The sequence below is a fragment of the Lytechinus pictus genome, chromosome 3 (genome assembly GCF_037042905.1).
Source record: "Lytechinus pictus isolate F3 Inbred chromosome 3, Lp3.0, whole genome shotgun sequence".
Lineage (NCBI taxonomy): Eukaryota > Metazoa > Echinodermata > Echinoidea > Temnopleuroida > Toxopneustidae > Lytechinus > Lytechinus pictus.
The window spans coordinates 46,273,728-46,290,676 of NC_087247.1; the positions used below are offsets into that span (position 1 = coordinate 46,273,728).

The following is a 16,949-nucleotide window of genomic DNA, read 5'->3' on the forward strand; positions in this document are numbered from 1 at the left end:
AAAATCTAACAAACATAACGCTGCAAATTTCATCGAAATCGGATGTAAAATAAGAAAGTTATAACATTTTCAAGTTTCGCTTATTTTTCACAAAACAGTTAAATGCACAACTCAGCGATATGGAAATGAGAGAGTCGATGATGTCCATCACTCACTATTACTTTTGTTTTTTATTGTTTGAATAATGCAATATTTCAATTTTTACAGATTTGACAATAAGGACCAACTTAACTTAACCATAAACTGTTAAAATAATGGTAATTCCACATTTTCAGGGAGAAATAAAACTTTGTTTCACTTGACAAGGAGGAGAAAATTAGAATATTTCATATTTCATATAATAAAATACAAAAGAAATAGTGAGTGGGTGACGTCATCAGTCTGCCAATTTGCATACCGATCAGGATGTGCATATAACTGTTTTTTGAAATTAGGCGAAACTTTGAAATGTCATAACTTTCTTATCTTACATCCGATTTTGATGAAATTTTCAGTGTTTTGCTTGTTGGATTTTTCTCCTTTTTTTCAAATCAACTTTTTGTTGGGGTGGACTTGTCCTTTAAGGATTTCATGCAAAATATCATATGATTCTAAAAATTGGATTGCAATTAGTGCATGAACTACCTCTAATTCAGAGAATGTAGTTTTAATGTACACATTTTTGTTTTTCAATGTTCGCCCTTAAGTTCTTATTCTTATCACAGAGAAATATTTCTTATGCATCTATACCTTGGTCCTCGTAGAGTCTTGTGAGTAGTGGTGGTTACAACATCTGAATGTTCAAATGGTGAGGGGAACTTCTTAGCTGCAACCAGACCAGCAATATGGGCCATGTCAGACAGTAAGTATGAATTGACCTCATCACAGATCTATACAAACAAGGAAAGTGTAATATACATGAAAATCAAGAATTTTCAGGGTCTGCTGTCTGATAAACAAAGAGCAAGGTGAACACAGACTAAAGTGCAGGCCATATTAAAGGAGAATGAAACTCTTGGAGCAAGTTAGCTTTTGTGAAAGCAGAAAAATCAAAGAATAAGATCAACAAAACTTTGAGAAAAATAGGACTAGCAATAAAAGAGTTATGAGCATTTGAATGTCGAGATCACTAATGCTATGGAGATCCTCCCATTGGCAATGCGACCAAGATCTGTGATGTCACACACGTACAACTCTCCCATTTGGACACTGAAAATATACCCCAAAACATCTGTTTTTGCTCATTCTAATCATATGACAAACGATTCATCAATGATATAATGTTGTGAAACCTCTGTACTTGTCATCTCATAAAGAGAACACCTCACCTTGTGATAGACTCTATAAAAGTGAGAATATAAGTGAAATAAGTACTAAAGTAATGAGGGAGTTGTACGTGTGTGATATCACAGATCTTGGTCGCATTGCCGTTGGGAGGATCTACATGGCACTAGTGATCTCAATATTCGAATGCTCATAACTTTCTTATTATTCATTCAATCTTCCTCAAACTTTCAACAATATGTTTCTTTGATTTTTCTCTTTGATATGGATTCAGCTGGTTTCAAGGGTTTCATTCTCCTTTAACTAGCAAATAAAGTGCCAATTACTGATCAAATAAATTCAATAAAATTACAAATTTCATACTATGAAAACAACAATTTCTAAAACTTTCAAATTTTTGTTACAAAATTCAGTAGCATTACCTTATATTAAGAGGAAAAGGTACAGTACAGGCTAAAGTTTGGGGCCACCCTCAGATTTAAAAGAAAATCATACAAAACAATGCATTCTGCATTCATTCAAACATATTGATACTTAATGGGCTATGGCAGTTCCATCACACAAGCATGTTTCCAACCGGTTTTGATTTCAGCTCTGTCAAACCCCAGACGCTTTTCATAATATATTCAAAGTTTATGCATACCTTTAAACTTTAACTGTATACATAGAATTTAAGCAAATGTTTTTTGACAACCTGAAAGCTTGTTAGAGGCTTGTTTGACATAATAACAAATAATATATTAACCTGTGGACAGTTAACCTGCCTGAAATGCCAAGTCTTTTCACCCGCTCCTGCTCTACAACTCCACTCGTCAACTCAAGCCAGCCTTCTCTCATCTACTAAATCTTATCTCACCCCTCAACTCAACCAGCCTTCTACTCAAGCCTCTCATCCTCCCTACAGGCTGCTCAGGCTTTCCACTCTTTCTAGTTTAAAGCCCTCTTTAAGACTACTCTCATTTCCGAAAGATACTCTGCTTTCTCAACTCTACTTTCTTGCCTCTCCATTCTCTTCAACCTCTATCCATGTTGTCAAAAACAACCCTTGCTTTAAATAAAAATTCAAATTTTATGCATATCTTTAAAGTTTAAAGGTATGCATAAATTTAAATATATTATGAAAACCAACTGGGATTCACAGAAGTGCAGTCAAAACCAGTTAGAAAAATGCTTCTGTGATGTAATGGATCTGTCATAGCCAATTCAGGATCCACACATTTGCTTTTATGCAGAATCTGGCTTGTACTGTAAATATAAAATGTAAGATAAGAAAGCCAATGCATCTTGGTTACCTGTGGCAGTAGACATTACAAAACATCAAGCATGAATCTACAGAATTGTTCTGCTGAAAATAATTGTGATTATTCTACTTACAAAAATAGAAAATGATAGTAGGATGGACTTGCCATTTAAATAGCATCTACATGTACATTGTCTGGTATATGTACTCACATTTCTGAAACGAGAATAGTCCAGCTTCCTTGGGTAAGCTGAGTAGCCAGCGATAATGAGCTTTGGTCTGAACATCCTTGCTGACTCACCAAGCTTTTCATAGTCAATCAGACCAGTCTCCTCCTGCAGGTAACATATCATACAACATGAAATGTACATACTGAATGTTACTACTTTGGAACACATGTTTTGCATCTTTGCAGTCATTAGCTTGTTTCACACAACAGTCTGTACTCTTAAAAAGAGTGTCCAGTAGTGGGAAAGTTGGCACTTTGGATATTGAACTACCGGTACTGAAAATTACAAATTAGTGTCAGATCCTAAATTTCAAATCACAAGTGGCATTTGTTTTAGATATACATGTAGCTAAAATATTTCATGTGAAACATGAAAATTAATTGAGTCTTGTGCATGGGTATTGTAAAATTAGCCACTCTTGCATAGAACAAATTGGATAACCATTTGCAAATATGTGTGGGATACATGTACCTGTGCAAATTCTATGCAAGAAGCTGCCCATATAAATAATGGAAAGAGCATTACATAGACTGTGATGGTTGATGTGTTCATTGATTTATTTGACAAAAATAATGAGTTGAATAAAATGATATTTAGAATATATATTTTCATAGAAGTAAGAAAATATGGGACCAATTTTAATTAGTTTTATACCAATAATTCTTAACTAAAACTTGTCAATTTGTCACAAACTGGAAAAAAAATCATAGTTTCTAAAAACTATGTAATGTGCTGGTACACATGCTTTTTGACAAACACTTATGTTGATATCATAAACTGAAGAAGGTCATAAGGTTTACTGCACACGTTATGAACAGTACAAGGAGGGAGGGGCAGTGGAAGGGGATGTGTCTTCATATGGTGACAAGTTCAGTATAGATCAAATGAAATCTTGAGGTTTTGCCAGCACAAAGATACTTCAAATGCTTGCCCAGATTGATATCAACAGTAATACCTCAAGCTTTAACTAAGATGCTGTATGAAGCTACATTTCTATGTAACAACTCAATAGTGAAAACACAGGGAATAATTTTGCTTCACAAATTTAAATAGAGAAAAGCTCTCAACTAAGTAATGTACAGTCCTATGTAAAAATATGTTATACAAAAGAATTTATGTATAGCAGTCTCTAAAAAATGTGGAGCAAAGTGCAACGCAATACCAGGAAAATTATTCCCTGAAACACCTTTTTTATTTTCTTGTTTTTCTACTTCATCCTGATTGCAACAGTAGTATCTCATAACAAATTAAAATGTGAATATGAAATTTAGTAGTCAATAGGGAGGCATTATACCAAGTGACTTATTTATGGTTTTCAACCACAAATAAAGGATATTTCGTACCCGAAAAAAATTGACAAGCAAAAAGAAAAAAAATGTCTTCAATTTCAAAAGATGTAGCTGTTTTAATGGCATTTTTTCATTACAAATTTTACTTCTCAAAGGGGGGGGGGGGGGGCACATGCCACCCCCCTGGATCTGCGCCTGGATTTCAGTAATAGTTGTTGAAAAAGCTACTCAAGAGACAATCGGTGATAAGTTCTCCAGATTAGAAACACTAGATTAGAAACACTTACATTGAGCCTGTATGGCATTGACTCAAAGTAGATGGAAGTTGCAGACACGCGCTTGTTGGGAGTCATGAATCCATGGGTTAAACTGCAAAGAAACAAATGCAAAACATTATAAATGAGATAGATGAAGCATGTACAACAGAGGAAAGTTTGACAATGACACAGGCACTGGTCCGACGGTCCCAGACCAGTAAAAATTGCTGTCGGGCCAGTAAATTTTCAGAAATGGCCAGATTTACTGGTCCGACATGACCAGAAAAAATATATCTAACTGATATTATTTTCTCCTAATTTGTAAATTATGAAAATGGCTCTGGCATCTTACAAATGGCTATCCAAAATTGAGAAATGGCTCTCATGAATTATGTTGTGTGTACAATTTTTTTTTGGGGGGGGGGGGCAATATAAGCAATAAAAGACGGCAAAATAAAATCAAGACTTTTTTATGCTTTTCTTTATTTTTTATTGGGGGGCCAGTAAATTTTAGGTTCGGACAAAAAAATGGAGAAACTGGTCCGACATAAACAGGTCAGACCAGTAGAAAAAATGGGTTAGTGTGGAGCCCTGACATAGCTAATCTCTCTCCTGGAGGGTGTTTCATAAAGCTAGTCGTAAGTTACAAATGACTTTTCACACAAACTAGGTGACCCTTTTTTATGGTACATGATAAGCCCTAAAGGTGCCAGGTCAGCTACATAGGCTGACCTGGCACCTTACAACATGTTCCAATTGTTAGTAAAGACATGCATTACTCTATGAAGAGCTTTACATGTAAAAAAAACACCAACCAGGGACCTGGAACACAAACCTTAGCAATGATCATAGAACATTTTTTTACAAATGATTCCATTGACTACAATGTACAATCAATCGTGAAAATTGAGTGTATGATTAATCACTAACCTTTGTGTTACGGGACCCGGTTTGGTTTCATTAAAAAAAATGTACATGTAAAGCTCACCCCCCCCCCCCCTCCCTCCAATAAAAAAAAGTAAAGAAAAGAAATAAGAAAAGAAAGGTAAGCAGGAAGACACAAAAAAAGGATATTTTTAAATCCTGGTAAGAGTTAAGAAAATGCACAATTTAGCTCCTATAGTTCATGTAAACTGCTTTATGTACATACAGCAAGTCTACGTCTGACAATGGGGTATAGACTGTCGGTTAACTGAAATCTATTGGGTATCGACTCTGTGGATATACATGTAGGGTTACTATCTAAAATAAATGACCATAATATTACAGTCCATACGGGTAAATCCGGCCTGAAAATACAAAAAGTTATGAAATTTAAAGTTTTGCATTATCTCCATAAAATTTTAAAACATATGTCTGGATATCATAAAATGCAAAGAGCATTCATGTACACACATGATGGTGTAACACACCACCTTCCTTTTTTATATGCAAGTTACATAAATACTTCATACTCTCAATTAACATGGTATGCATTATGCAAACTATCTAATATCTTAACATTCTTAGAGCAGAAGATAGGTCTTCTTGAGTTTTTACATTCTACAACATATCAATAATTGGTTTAGGTGATGCGAGTAGGTAGATTAAAAAAAAAATAATGCACTCAAACAATCAGGCAACCTAAATAAATGGACATGTAGTTTATTTACTTTAGAATAATTATCTCACAACTTTGCAAATTTGAATGCTCCATTTTCATTATCTCAGAATTTTTAAGACCAAGGATTTAGTTCAATATTTTATTTCAAATAATCAATGCACTTTATCTGATTTATGTGCTCCTAGGTAAGTTGAGAAGAGATGGATGGATCAATTCACCGAGTGCATCAAGGAAACTGAAGCAACTAAAGTTAAAAAGCAGGATTAATTTGCATTATAAAACCTCTGAATAGGCAACTAGATAAAGAGCGCTATGTTATTATCTTTGTGCATGTATTTATCGAGTTTGGCTTTACCTGACAGGAAGAACATGCAGACACCTGTTCCTCATTACATAATGGTATACGACTGGCAGTAATAGGTCAATTACGAATTGGCTTTATAAAGCCTGTCCAAAGCCTTGGTAATGCTTGAGTATCATCTACCATTTCAATCTTAGTTATGAAAGTATTATGGCTATTCATTTTATTTTTTTCTGCCTTTGATTCCTTGTAAAAATTTGAATTTTTATATTTTCATATTTAGCATACTTTAAATTCTGTGTACCGGTAATACTTTTTTGGGGGTTGCATTTTTCTTTTATTGACCATTACAGCAACAGTTTTATATGATCAGAAAGCTGCAAAGAGCAGGCCTGAATCTTGAAACTTTCAACCCATTCCATGCTTGAGAAATGTTTTCTATATAAAATCACAAACTTTGTCAAATGAACTACATACAATGTCCCTAATACTGTATGTTTCATTCACCACATGCCAACATCATTACTATTTTAAAACACATAAAGCAGTAAACATTTGGAATAATGGAACTTGGAAGTCACTTTTTGGGGTGTTTATAAAGTTTGCTGTCGGCATTAAGATTTTTAACATTTTTCAAAATCATTTTTAATTTGAACCACATATATGGGACAAGTACTTGCCAAATTTTTAGTTATGTTACAACATGCCTAAGCAGTGATACTCACTGTCCACCATGGGGGAGATCCAATCCCATAACCCTGTCATGAGGCTTGAGAAGACCAGTATACACTGCAAAGTTAGCTGGTGAACCAGAGTATGGCTGGACATTCACACCCCACTTCTCTGGGTCAAGGTCAAACAGATCCAGCGCCCTCTCTTGACAAAGAGTTTCCAGCTTGTCAATAACCTGTGTACCTCCATAGTACCTAGAAAATCATGAAGTCAAACATAAACAAAATCTGATTGAGCTTGAAACAAATGTAAGACTTGAACAAAGATAAAATTGAGAGAGAGAGTAGAGTACTTTCTTGGAACTTCAAGTAGAAGATGCCCTATCTCATGATCTGGCAGAAATAATCACATAATGTATCAAAACATGAAGTAAATGAAATGTACACCTGTCATTTTACATTACATAAGTAGCAAGTACCGTGTTTACACGCTGCACCGGCTCACGGTGCAGACTCATCTTTTTTATGCGTGTAAACGTGATTAACTTGCCCCAGCTCATGGGTCAGACACAGCAATTTTGCTCCGCCAAAATTAGGATCAGACCCGCGAGGCGGTGCAGAAACGACAATTTTTCCCTGTGTAAACATGAAGTCAAGTCTGCCCCGGCAATTAGTGCGCGTTTAATGATGTAAATATTATCCACTGATCTTTGTTTTTGCCCTTGGGCAGCGTGTAAACGCGACGCAGGATAATCAGCGAGCCTAGTCTGCACCGGCTTGCGGATCTGCATTGCGAGCCTGGGCGCATGCACATGTATCACCATGACAATCAAGTAATGTATATCATCATCACTGTACTATGAAAGAGTTGAAGAAATATCATATTACATGTACATCTGAGGACATAATTTCTAAACCTGAATCCATTTTGAAATTTAGCACAGCAGCAGGAATTTGACACCAACATCAAATGCCATACATGCTTAAAGGGAGGCTCCAGGCTAAAAATATTTATATCTAAATAAATAGAGTAAAATTCACGGTTTATTGCCATTTCGTCTACTGCCACTTTGTCCACTCACCACATGGTCTAATGTCATTTCGTCTACCATCAGTTGGTCCACTATACACATTGATCAAACACTATTTTGTCCAATACCAATAGCCAGTTGGTCTAATAACCATTTTGTCTATTATCATTTGGTCTTATAGCCATTTGGTCTAATTGCATGTTTTTGCCAATTGGTCAAATAGCCACTTTGTCAATTTTCATTACGTCCAATAGCCAACTGGTCTAAAGGCAAATGGTCAAATGACCACTTAGTCTACTTTCATTTCGTCTATGTTCCATTTGGTCTAATTGCGGTTGGTCCACACTCACTTAGTCTAAACCCATTTCGTCTAACAATCATTTGGTCTCATTGCCATTTGGTCTTATCACCAATAGGTCCAATTGCCATCTCGGCCAATCATCATTTCGTCCAATATTCATTCCAATTTACACCTGTTGTTTGGTTAATCTTTTATATAATTGTGAACTATTTTAAGCTCCATTATAATAATGTTCTTACGCAAGATAATGTATCTCATCGAACAGGAAATGCCAGCGCAAAGCACGATCTTGCAAAATATTTATAGTATGGAAGAATTTATATATTCCACCAGGTCTTCCCCTCACGTTTTATTCACTTGTCTTCCTCCTCTTATTTTACCCATTTCCTTTTCTCCCCCTCCTTTCCCACTTTTCTCTCCTCTTTTTTTTTCTTCATTTTTTATTATATTACCATTCTTATCAATTACTAATATTACTATCATCATGTATTATTATTATTTATTACTATTATCATTGTTATATGATAATGATGAAAGAAGATTATCATTTTTAGGTGTGCACTTGTTTAAAAAAGAAAAAAAAAAGAAAGGAGGGTAAATTCCATATCAAAGGACCCTATTACAATTTTATCATTTTCAACCACTCCATTTCCCCCCTTTTATGTGCGTGATGTGATAGAGAGAAAGAGCGGGGAGAGGGGGCTGTATCGATGTACTAAATAATTCCATTCCTGGTTGTTGTGTTAGACTAAATGACTATTGGACGATTTGGGAATTGGACGAAATGGTGATTAGACTATTTGGTTTTTAGACAACTGAATATTGGACCTACATGTATTGGGTGGTGGACGAAATGATAATCAGACGAAATGGCAATTGGACGAGTTGATAAGTAGACGATTTGGATATTGGACCAACTGATATTAGCCGAAATAGCAATTGGACTAAATGAACATTGGACGAACTGTTTAATGGACGAGATGGCATGAGCCAAAATGGAATTAGACTAAATGGGTGGTACATGTAGACGAAATGGTTGTGGACAAAATGGTTATAGATGAACCGATGATTAGACGAAATGGCTATTGGATGAAATGGTGACTAGACGAAATGTTGGACGAAATGGGTGGTAGACGAAATGTTGGAAGAAATGGCTATAGACAAAATGAAGGTAGACCATGTGGTGAGTGGACGGAATGGCAGAAGACAAATTGGCAATTTACTATAAAATTCACAGAGCAAAATGCTGAAAATTTCATCAAAATCTGATGACAAAGAGCGAAGTAATGGCATTTGCATTATTCCGGTGAAACAGTTCTAGCCATGTCTTCATAAATATTCAATGAGCAAACTGATGATGTCATATCCCCACTTGTTCTTTTGAATTTTATGAAATTAGGTTTATTCAAGTTATTTCCTTCAAGAACCAAAAATATTGAAATAACAAAAAAATACTGATTAAGTGCATTAGATATTCATTGCTGCAACTATTACTAGGGAGACAAATCATTCACACATGAAACAATTATGATTTCCTGTAATAAGAAAAAGGAAAGTGGGGATGTGACCTCATCAGCCCATCTAATGAATATTCATGACAATGTGCATATAACTGTTTTCAAAATATATTACTAAAGTTTAAAATACAATAACTTTGCTATTTGTGATCAGATTTTGACAAAATTCTCAGCATTTTGCTCTGTGAATTTTACTCTATTTATTAAGATAAATATTTTCAGCCTGGAGCATCCCTTTAAGATCCAATCTCTGCAGAATAATTAGCAACCTGCTCTTCATGTACATGAATGGTACATTTTACATCAGGGTCTTAAATCAGATATTTTCAGTGCAAACTACAAAGTGTGGAGTACTTGCTTTGAAAGGGATAAACCTAACCTTGAAAACTGTTGGCTTATCTGAATTTCATCATAATTGATATAAAACTATGGATAGTTTTAGCATAATGTACATGTATACACTATTGAATTCAACCTTAAAAGCTCACCTCCTAAATGGGTATCCCTCAGAGTATTTGTTTGTAAGGCATGTTCCAAGACAATCCATAACTGATGAACTCGTAAAATTCTATTTAAAACAAAAAAAATAATTGTAAGTACCGGTAATGACTAAATTCATAAAGCACAATTATGATATTTTGAATAAAAACAGAAAAATTGGGAGTAATGACACCGACAGCTTGAGCAGTCATAGCTGAATAATGAAATATTGACATAGATAAATCATGAAAATTTCACATTTGTACTGAGACTAGTTATTTTCCTTCAACTCGAGACATACATGTAAGTGGAGGGGGGGTGGTCATTAGAATTATATACATGTAACAGAGTATAATATGGTAGGACTCTCTGGCACTGCTTTTCAGGGTTAGTTGGAGCTCATTGAGGGGTTGAGGGCTGTCGTCTGACACCAAATCAGGGTAAGAAATTGCAGGGCCATGTATTGAATTGTAATTTTCTTTCTTTTGTTTAATTTCCTGTATTTCAATTCAACATGGACATACATAGTAAATGTAAGCAGATCCAGGGAAGCTTTGGGGAGGTTAGCCCCTCCCTCTCTTTTTTTTTCATGTTCAGTAAATACTTCAACTAAACACAGGCATGTGGGCATCTACGGCGGGGCCTGAGAGGAGCAAAGCCCCATCCCCCTTTTTTGAACCAGGTCAGGGAGGCAGTGTAGCTCAGTCGGTTAGAGCGCCTGTTCCGGAAAAGATCGTAGATCTCAACGTGCGTGGGTTCGAGTCCCGCAGCATGCCGGAAGACGTCTAACAAAAAAACTGATGCTAGCGTTCTGTGTTAACGTGCCTCACCGCTGTGTTCAGTGCGGGTGTGAATGCAGTTGCAAAACACTCCGTCCATCGGAAAGGACGCAAATGTTGGTCCCGTGTATAGGAGAGTCACAACCTATGCACATTAAAACCAATACACTATTCGTCAAAGAGTAGGGTGTTCACCCGGTGTATTGCACCTGCCGGTCCCCGGTACTACAATACTGCAAGAATCTTCAGGATTGAAGGAGGCAGTGTAGCTTGAAGAAGAAGAAGATATATCAATCCAGTTTTATCACATCAATAGTACATCGACTTTCTTATATAAAAAAATATAAAATAAAATGTGAATACAGCCAGGCGAGCCAGCCACACTCCTGTTAATTCTAAGCACTACATGTATGTATAATCTATTCCCTCTCTATTTTCTTTTTCATTAGCTTTCATCCTTGGCAATAACACCAATGTCTAAAAATCAGGAAACTGGTGTCTTCATATAGGGACAAAATTGATGTACTGTAAATGAATTTATGATTATTCAAACCAGTAAAAAAGTTTTAATCAACAAATAAATCCAAGAATTTACACTTTTTTTTTCAATAAGGACTTAAGTAAAAGAAAAAAATCAGCTTTTTCAATTATGAAAATATGTAAATGCAATGAAAATTTCAAGATAAACTTTATTTGTAGCTGATAAGTGCAATCACCAATTTTGTAAGAAAGAAGAGTGTCAAAAGAAATACCGGTACCAAAGAAAGTTTACCCAAGTCCCAAATTCCTAAAAGTGAAATTCAAACTTTTACAAAAGAATCACTAGATAAACTGGAATATTAGATGATCCTTCATAATTTCATACCATGATAATTCACATACATACACCCCAACAGAAAATCTAACAATATGGTGTAATGTCAAAATTGGATGTAAAATAAGATACACATGTAGAACATTAGTGTTCAGTTTATTTTGTGATATGCACAAGAAAGTCTAGATATGAAAGAAAAATACATGTATTTCACTTTTTTTTGCAGATTTGACAGTACGGAAACATTTTCATTGTCAGTGTGAAACAATGGCAATTCCAAAAATCACATGAGAAATCAAAAACCATTATTTCACATTATGAGGAAACAAGGTACAGTGTACAGGTAGTTCATATTTCATATATACTGTAAAGAAATTGAAGATAGACTATAGTGAGTGGGTGAAATCATCAGTTCCCTAAGTTGCATACATATGTATTAAACAGGTGGCACATAAAGTAGGCCTATACTTTTATATCAAACTAAGCAAAACTTACAAAATACCACAATAACTTTCTTATTACACATGCAATTGTGATTAAATTTTCTGCTTTACTTAGACCTCCCCAAACTAATACTTTTTGTTTGGCTAAACTTGCCCTTTAAATCCAAACTATAAGAAATTGTATATTCAGGAGAATGGAAAAAAAATCCATGAGAGATAGTGGGCAAGCAGACATAACAACGATGTGGGGAGAGAGAAAGAGAGAGAGAGAGAGAGAAGGAGAAGGAAACCCATAATTGCATCCAGGTCACTCAATTCGAGTCCAACCCATGACCATGCAGGATGGGATGATGGAAATTTCCACGTGCCAGCATACATACAAACCCTGCATAATAAGGTATAAACCATCTGATTCTATTGTTGATGTTACGAAACCAACCTCTTGGCAGTCACGCATGACTAGTCAGCCTATTTTGTTATTCAAAGTGCACAAACACATGGAATTTAGGTCTCCACTTACATGCATGGAATAGGGAGGCCTACAATGTACATGTTGGTATATTGGGTTTGTATCTACTGCTCCCAACTCCTGGACCTACCTATAATATATACTTTTTTGTCTTTATCCAGGTTGGGTCTGAGTAGGAATGCCTGCATGCTTATGAAACTGCAAGCCTGCCCGTAAGCATGGACCTTTAAACCAGATAAGCCCAAAATCTACATACATGTCAGCAGCAGGACTACAGTGTAAATGTATAAGCAAGCCATGGAGGCCCTACATGGCTACATGTATGTTTGATCAGCTGATATTGCATCAAGCATGCAGCATGATGCAAACTATACTCGTTGATGTCAGGGGGGGGGGGGCCTGGTTCAAGGTTTTCATTATTTTGGTGAGCTGTCAATGGACGTTCAATCTTTGCCAAACAATGAGTGTCATGATTATGGTCACAAAAATATGAATTGTAAAGAAAGAATCTCAGGTCACAGTGGCTAGAGGTGTACATCACAATGTATACACGTGCATGAACACATTTATAGGCCTAAAACACTTATGTCAAAATTAGTTTTCAATACATAGACTTCATGTAAATGCTTATTTTAATAAACAACAAGTACAAAAATTTTAAATAACAATGATACTACATGTACTACAAGTCTACAACTACTACTACATGTACTAATAATACTAATAATAAGAATAAGAATTAAAATAACAATTTAATAGTAATATTAAATTTACAATTAAATAGTCACGGACCTCCATTTGCAAATTAGATTATGTTCATACATGTACATGTCCCAGGGGGGGGGGCCACTTACATTGGCGAGCGGATATCATGCGCGACCAAAAAACATGTAAAAAGGATGTCTTTTTCAAGATAGGGCACGTTATGTACGTAATAAGGGTGTCAAAAACACTAAAATAATGAAAAAAGGGTATCTATTTTCCCAAGGAAAGCTACATATAAGGTCAAATTTGCAAGGGTGTAAAAATTTAAGACAAAAATGTTTTATAAAGGATGTACTTTTTGCCCCAATAGTCCACATCTCGTGTTTGGGGTACGATTTGCGCGAGATGTAGGAGGTGGGGCTGTGCTAAACCCAATGATGTACAATGTACTGTAGGTAAAGCAAACCGACGACTGACGTCCATGACATAACAATAAAAATATCGCTGTACTTGTTTAGGGGGTCAATTGAGGGAATACTTGGCAAGAGTATCGTTTTGTTTCCAATACTTGTTACGGGTAGGGTTTCACATGCCAATACTTGTTAAGGACCCGTGCATTTTCAGAATATGGAAAATACATGAACGTGTGTACTGTTTAGGGTGCTTTTCGAGACCCAATGGTCGCGCATGGCATCCACTTGTCAATGGAAGTGCCCCCCCCCCCCCCCCGGGTACATGTATTGGAGGCCCCATAAAGCACTAAACAGGCCATTGGCCATCCATTGGATAAAATGGATAGGCTGTTAGTTACACAGACATGTATGATCTTACATTATTAGACACATTGAATTAACTATGCATTGCTTAATAAGAGCAACGCCAAAAAACACAAGGTGGTTCACGAATGAATCTCACCTAATTTCACAATTAATGAAATATGCAATATGATCTTTTGACCTCTAGATGACCTTTGACCAACTCATCCTCAAGAACATGTGTTATTACCCAATATTTATTTGTACCATGTACAAGTATAACAATTGATGCAGATATAAAGAAATGAGAGCAAGTTGAACAAAAACTTGACCTTTCAACCCCTAGATGACCTTTGACCCCATCAATCACATGGGCTCAAAATGTGGTATCATGCAAGGATCATTTGTACAAACTACGAAGTACATGTATGAACATAACTGATGAAGAAATAATAGCAAGTTCGACAAAAACTAAACCTTTTGACCCCTAGATGACATTTGACCCATCATCCTCAACAATACACATGTATGTGGTATTACCCAAGGATCCTTTGGGCCAAGTGTGATCAAAATTGATGCAGAAATAAAGAAATGAGAGGAAGTTGAACAAAAAAGAATGAGCATGACCTCGTAACATTTGACCTTTTGACCCATAGATGACCTTTGACCCCATCATTATCATGGGCTACTACAGTATGTGGTAGTTCATGTACCAAAGGATCATATGCACTAAGTATGAACATAATTGATGCACAAATACAGAAATGAGAGCAAGTTGAACTAACAGACTAACAGACAGTAACAGACCAAAAGGAAAAGTGATTACTACATGCATGGACTAGTAGAGGTGAGAGGTCACTGCCAAACTTTTTCTAGGTAAGACAAGTTCAAGCAAGACAAAAAAGTACAGTATATCCAATACTATAATAAATGTGATTTGTAATGTGCCAAATCCACTCAGCAGAGTGCCCAAGGCACAGTAAAAGAAAGAGAGAGGGAGAGAATAGTACAAATACAGAGATAAATTAAAGAACAATTAAGAATAGGAAGCATTGAACAGACGCGTCTTAAGGTAGCGTTTAAATGTGTCAATGGAAGTGCAGTCACGGATAACCAGGGGAAGGTCATTCCACTGAACAGGGCCAGCATGAGAAAAAGCCCGTGCCCCCCATGTCTTAGCAGATTTGGGAACAACTAAGAAACCAGAGTTGGATGAACGAAGGGACCTGACAGGAGTGTATTTGTTAATTGAATTAGTATTGTATTGTGGAGCAGAACCATTAATTACATGGAATACAAGGAGTAGGATTTTGAAGATGATGCGATCGCTGACCTTTAACCAATGTAGAGATTTCAGAATGGGTGTGATATGAACATGTTTTTTGGAAAGGGTGACTATGCGTGCTGCAGCGTTTTGGGGCTTCTGGAGTTTGGACAACTGGGTGTTGGGTAAATTGTAAAGCAAGGCATTCCCGAAATCAAGTCGTGAAGAGATCAGTGCATGAACTAATTTTTCAGTTGCAGATTTAGATAAGTATTTCCTGATGAATGTTGGTTATTTGGTTTGACATAAACATTTCACAATCTAACATGACCCCTACATGTGTAGGTTACGACACGTCTGGGACACATTTACGGTACATACCGAAAAAGAGACGGATGACAACTTGACCTTTCTAAGTTGAGCCCGTGAACCGAATACATGTAGAAGGAACTCAGCTTGGAGGGATTCAATTTTAATGAATGATGATCCAACCAGGAATGAATCACAGATAGACAATTCTCCAGTAGGGTGATTGCATTTATTGCATCAGCCTGGTTTGGTTTGAAGGAGAGATAGAGTTGGATGTCATCGACATAGATGTGATAGTTGATATTATGGCGCTGTAAGATATGTCCCAAACTAATCAAGTAAATCCAAAATAAAGTGGGCCCTACCACGGAACCCTGCGGTACACCGTAAGTGACATACTGGTAGATTTGCAGTCATTAATACAAACAATCTGACTGAAACCATTCATATGCCTAACCCCTAACACCAAAGGAACTGAGTGTATTAAGCAGAACAGTATGATTGACCGTATCAAAAGCGGAAGACAAGTCGAGTAAGAACATGGCAGTGATATTTCCTTTGTCCATTCCTTGAAGGATGGAGTTGGGTACATTGCCCAGGAGAGTTTCCACACTGTGGTTACGATGATATGCAGATTGAAAGGGATCAAATAAATTGTTATCTGAAAAATAATCAGTAAGTCTTGAAAAAACAACCCTTTCAAGAATTTTGAATAAGAGTGGCAAATTAGAAACAGACGGTAATTTTGCAATACCTCTGGATCAAGAGAACTTTTTTTTCAGAAGTGGAGTAATATAAGCAACCTTCAAACAAGTGGGAACTTCAGCCTGATCAATACTTAAATTGACAATATATGAAATGATGGGAGCGAACGTAGACGAGCAATCTATACGATACTGTAGAAAGATTTACATGTAGTGAGCGTGTCTGTAAATTAATGGTTCTCTCGTTTGCATACCAATCATTAAACAAGTGGAACGCCTCTGGCAGTCTCGACTGCATTACACGATTCGATATAGCAGCAGAGCTGACTTTGAAAACAGCTATTGAATAATTATTTACAAAAGAAAGCATTCATATGATAGTAAAATACTATGTCCAATTGTCCATTGACCCAAAATGACCTTTGATCATGATCATGTGATCTAAACAAAAGAAAGCATTCAATAAAAGTAAAATACTATGAACACTGACCCAAATGACCATGATCATGTGATCTAAGATGTGT

The 16,949-nt window shown here is 36.1% G+C and overlaps 1 protein-coding gene across 1 annotated transcript in view; it reads right to left on the bottom strand.

Annotated features, from left to right (window-relative positions):
- The window catches only part of LOC129257140 (serine hydroxymethyltransferase, mitochondrial-like), a 34,950-nt gene that overhangs the window by 9,982 nt on the left and 8,019 nt on the right, over positions 1 to 16,949 (bottom strand). The window contains exons 3-7 of the mRNA XM_064097188.1: positions 10,192 to 10,271; positions 6,909 to 7,109; positions 4,310 to 4,391; positions 2,716 to 2,838; positions 730 to 869 (exon numbers count right to left, since the gene is read on the bottom strand). Of these exons, the coding sequence (XP_063953258.1) occupies positions 730 to 869; positions 2,716 to 2,838; positions 4,310 to 4,391; positions 6,909 to 7,109; positions 10,192 to 10,271 (626 nt within the window). The remainder of the gene's footprint in view (positions 1 to 729; positions 870 to 2,715; positions 2,839 to 4,309; positions 4,392 to 6,908; positions 7,110 to 10,191; positions 10,272 to 16,949) is intronic.